The sequence below is a fragment of the Charadrius vociferus genome, unplaced genomic scaffold, assembly GCF_000708025.1.
Source record: "Charadrius vociferus isolate BGI_N301 unplaced genomic scaffold, ASM70802v2 scaffold104, whole genome shotgun sequence".
Lineage (NCBI taxonomy): Eukaryota > Metazoa > Chordata > Aves > Charadriiformes > Charadriidae > Charadrius > Charadrius vociferus.
In genome coordinates, this window is record NW_009648255.1 from 3168185 (window position 1) to 3172502 (window position 4318).

At 40.7% G+C, this 4318-nt stretch overlaps 1 protein-coding gene across 1 annotated transcript in view; it reads right to left on the bottom strand.

Annotated features, from left to right (window-relative positions):
• The window catches only part of PPM1L (protein phosphatase, Mg2+/Mn2+ dependent, 1L), a 98121-nt gene extending 93865 nt beyond the window's left edge, over window positions 1–4256 (bottom strand). The window contains exon 1 of the mRNA XM_009884415.1: window positions 3858–4256. Within this exon, the coding sequence (XP_009882717.1) occupies window positions 3858–4256 (399 nt within the window). The remainder of the gene's footprint in view (window positions 1–3857) is intronic.
• Window positions 4257–4318: the final 62 nt, after the last annotated feature.

Below are 4318 nucleotides of genomic sequence, written 5' to 3' on the forward strand. Positions count from 1 at the left end.
TCCCTACACTACAAATAAAAATAAAAACGTGTATTTTACATACTGCAACACTATATCAGCAACTCTAAAAAACAATTATATCAGGTAAATGCTCTTATCCACACCTATAGATCATAAGGAACGAGCTTTGCCATGTTCCTATTTAAGAAGGCTAAGAGAAATAAGAAGAGCAAGACATTTTTTATGAGACAGTTACTGAGCTTTTAATTTGTCACCGCCATTATCCACATCGGTTTACGACTGCAAACAAGCACACGCAGGATATAAGGTACTATCTATTACTATCATTATTTTTAAAGTCTTCACCTCATAGGGTTAGGAAAAAACAATGATATGCGACATAGCCATAACCATAAAACTGCAGATGGTAGCTGAGCTACTTTGTTCTTGTCTAACACCGAGATCTCATTAAACTGAATGCTTAAACCTTAAATATTTGAGAAAAGAACCTTTTAGTAAATGCTAGCTAAAACAGGTAAATAATTCTGATTAAGCATCCATCCTTTCCTTTGCTCAGCTTTCAAGCTTATTGTTTGTTATTTTATACTTTACGTAGTTTGCCACTTCTCAATCTTCCAGCCTAGACAGCCCCCAAAACTCTAAAAAAAGGAAAATGGGAGAAGAGAGAGGGGAAAAAAAAAAAGGGGGGGGGGGGGGGCAGCCAAGCCATCTTTAAGCTTTATAAAGAAGCTGATGGCAGAACAAATACTTTTTTCTGTGTTACTATTATTATTATTCGATCCTCAAGAAACAAACTAACTTTTCATAAAAGGAAGACCGCACTACACACCACGTACCGAGCTTTATCTCTAAAATATTATTGCCTTAAACAAGTAATTGCAGCAGCACACCAGATTCTCAGTTGTAACACGGAGCATTAATAATTATTTTTGCACATTGCTTTCTCATCAAGCCAGCCACAAAATTTAAGTAAGTGGTTGCCAACCTATTCAGGCTAAAATTGTAAGATGGAAGAGGAAATGACATAATAGAAAAGTAGAATTTATGCAAAATGTTGGCAAGAGTTAAGCAAAACCCAGAAATCTGCATAAATTAGCATTACACAGTAATTCATATTACTTGAATCACACTTCTCTATCCTTCCACTTCAACATGATATGGCAGGAAGTCATTAATGGAGACACGCTCCCTTGTATATAGCTGGAAAGAATAAACCTAGCATCTCATTTGTGGTATTGTCTGTTTGGGAAAAGAGTTTTTCCCCATATAGAACAGTTTGTTTCACATGTAACTACAGAGATTAGCAGTTCCTTGTTCTTTAAATACACAAAGAAATTTAATGGGAGCCTATATGGAAAATGTAATCTTTACAAAGGCTTTGCTACCTATGTATGTAAAGTGCTCCACAGTCATTTATCTTTTTTAAAAAATAAAAATAAAATAAGACACCCAGTTCAAATAGGGGCCTGAAATTTAGTATTATGTACTTCAGATTAAATAAGAGCATTAATTTTTGCTATTTCTTTTCCCTCCCCTCTTTTCTACTCGAAACTACAAAACCTGCTTAGATTAAAACCTATTTTTCATAATTTATTTTTTGCTCTACACACAGCACACAGTTCATGCTCTTCTCATCAGTTGTACATAAAACCTAAAGCTAGAAACAAGTTATGTTCTCAATGATTAGGCACCTATTTTTGTAGGAGTAAAGGCCACTAAGAACATCTGGTGATTTCATTAGAAAGCCAAATAAGAGATACTAAATACATAATTTTTAAAAAGATTAACTTTAGTAAGATTTGGAGAGAGATGTGCTAAACCTTTCAAAATGACAGGCCTCATATAAAAGCCTCGTACTTTGTCACTGAATCAATTAGAGCAAGTTCTGAGGAATCAGAATACAAAAGACAAATGATCTTTCCACAGATCCAGTGGAACTCCATTAATATCTTATGGATTTAATTCCAAGATCCACAACAAAACAAGCAAACGAGAAAAAAAAAAAAAGGTACATTCTTGTAATTTAGCTATTCTCTGTGTTAGTTATGGATTATTTAATATGCTGAGTTTGCAATCAAGTGTAGGGCAAGATACATATATGATACAAAATTAAAGAAAGAAATAAGATCCCCCTTTCACCATGCCAAAGTCTAAGCGTGTATATCATAACTCCATCCATAACAATCTCAGAATACTGTTTAAAAACATGACACAGATATTCCTGCAAACTTGTTTTGGCTGATCAGTTCAGACAAGGAAAACTGTCAGTTTAAACAAAGGGGAAGAAGGCAAAAGACAGACCACAGGCACCTTCTGTCCAAAGCCCTAGAAAACAAGAGATGTACCAAATACAGTGATCAGAGCTAATATCCCTTCAGAAGATGTGTACCAGTTTGCGATACATATACATTTCTATCTGTATTCCTCGAAGGCCAAGGGATAGTGAACTGGCACAAGTATGCGAGTAAGAGCTGGCACAGCTGTGCCCCAATTTAATTCAGACATAAAAAGGAAAACAGGGTTCAATCACGACCAGAATTTTTTATGAAGTTGACAATTTCCAGTATCCAAACTATTTGCATTATTTTAAAGGCGGCGAAACGCTAGACACCGCGAGACAGCAGTAGCACGGGCAACCGACTCCCTTCACAACTGTGCAGGCAGCAGAAGAGCAGCTTTTTGACTATGTGCCCGAGGCCTGGGTTTTTCAGGCAGCACTTACAGGTTTAGAGGGGCAGCAGCTGCCACCCTTGTGCTCCATCAGTGCCTGGTCACTGCCAATGCTTTTCTAGGATGGACTTTGACTACTTGATCCGTGAAAGCAGCTGGGGGAACACCCAGGCTCTCTTGCTGCCATACCCCTCCTCAGCAGGAGACCTTACATGAAAAACTTCAACATTTCTCTCCAGCTTCCATCATCCCAGCAAAACCCGTAAGCATCATACCCAGCATAATGGTTGACTAGAGCTAATTTGTCAGACAAGGACAAACTCTTTGTCCTTTTCCACAGTTATGAAACATGTGCTTTGTGCTACACGAAAAGCTATGTGGCAGCACCACAAACCTAAAGGAAGAGGAAGCTATAGTTTCAACATTTGCATCTGTAATAAGTGAAGCACCCCATCAAACTGTAATACTAATTACATTGCACAACCTAAAGGAAATAACCCGCCTAAAAAAGTTAAGAGGTTAAACACCAGAAAGTTTCAAAATGACAGTTTTCCTGGCTTTCCACTAGGGAGGAGACAAGTATGACAGCACAGTTGTAATGACTTAAAAACTACATGCAATTCACAAACACGATACTGATTCTCAGTGACTCGCTAGTCCTCGCTTGAGCGTGAATTACTGCGAAGACACATTTTATCCACACCAGATTTAAGGCTGCACACACGCTTGCCTTTAAGAGGACTCCTCTCTAACCACTGCCGATGAGCACAGCTCCTGACAGGAGGGGGAGACCAGCCCCGTGCCAAAATCAGATCACACCACACTTCGCTGTAACAAAAGATGCCTCCAGGGAGTTTGTGCTCATCATCGTTATTCCCCGCACGTAAGAGCCACCTCCAACGGATTTTACTTCAATTAAACCTTTACTACTGTAAACGGCAGAAGGGGTATAAACACATTTGTACCACACAGATCGTGGAAGGGGCAATGACAGATAAAAGAATGGAGTATCTCTCAATCCCTATTTAGAGACTCCCCCCCCTCCCCCCAAGAACCGAGGAACACCCCCCCAACAATGTCTCAAGATAACCGCACAAACCTGGTGGGCAAGAACATGTCCATTCCTTGCCCTGTAACCATCCTCCCCCACCCACCCCCCTTTTTGGGGGGTTTAGTTTGTTTTGTTTGGTTTTTGGTTTTTTTTTTTTTTCCAGCTGAGCACTTGCCTCTCCTCCGTGCCCATCAAATATCCCGAAGATGGAGGGGTGAGTCTTGTTCACCAGGTCAGTGATTACTTCGAACCTGTCCTCCATGTGATCCCTCCGGCCTTGGATGGAGTAGACAGCCACGTTGTGGCTCTTGAACTCCCAGGTCTTGGAGAACTCAGCGTCCAGCACGTCTAGCCCCCCGAGCCTGTCATTCTGCATGATCTCGGCCACCTTGCCCTTCACCATCTTCACCGCATCCCTGCTGGACTTAACAATGGTTTTCACCTCATCCGTGTGGAAGAAATAACTCCACAGGGCCAGGCTGATGCACAGCAAGAACAGGGTCTCCGGTCTAAGCAAGAAGTAACGCATGATCCGACCCAGCAGAGACAGCAAAGTCATTGTATCCTCTATCATTTATTATCGAGACCGTGTATCCCCGCACCATGCAACGCGCACCCCGGCGCCAGGGAAGGCTC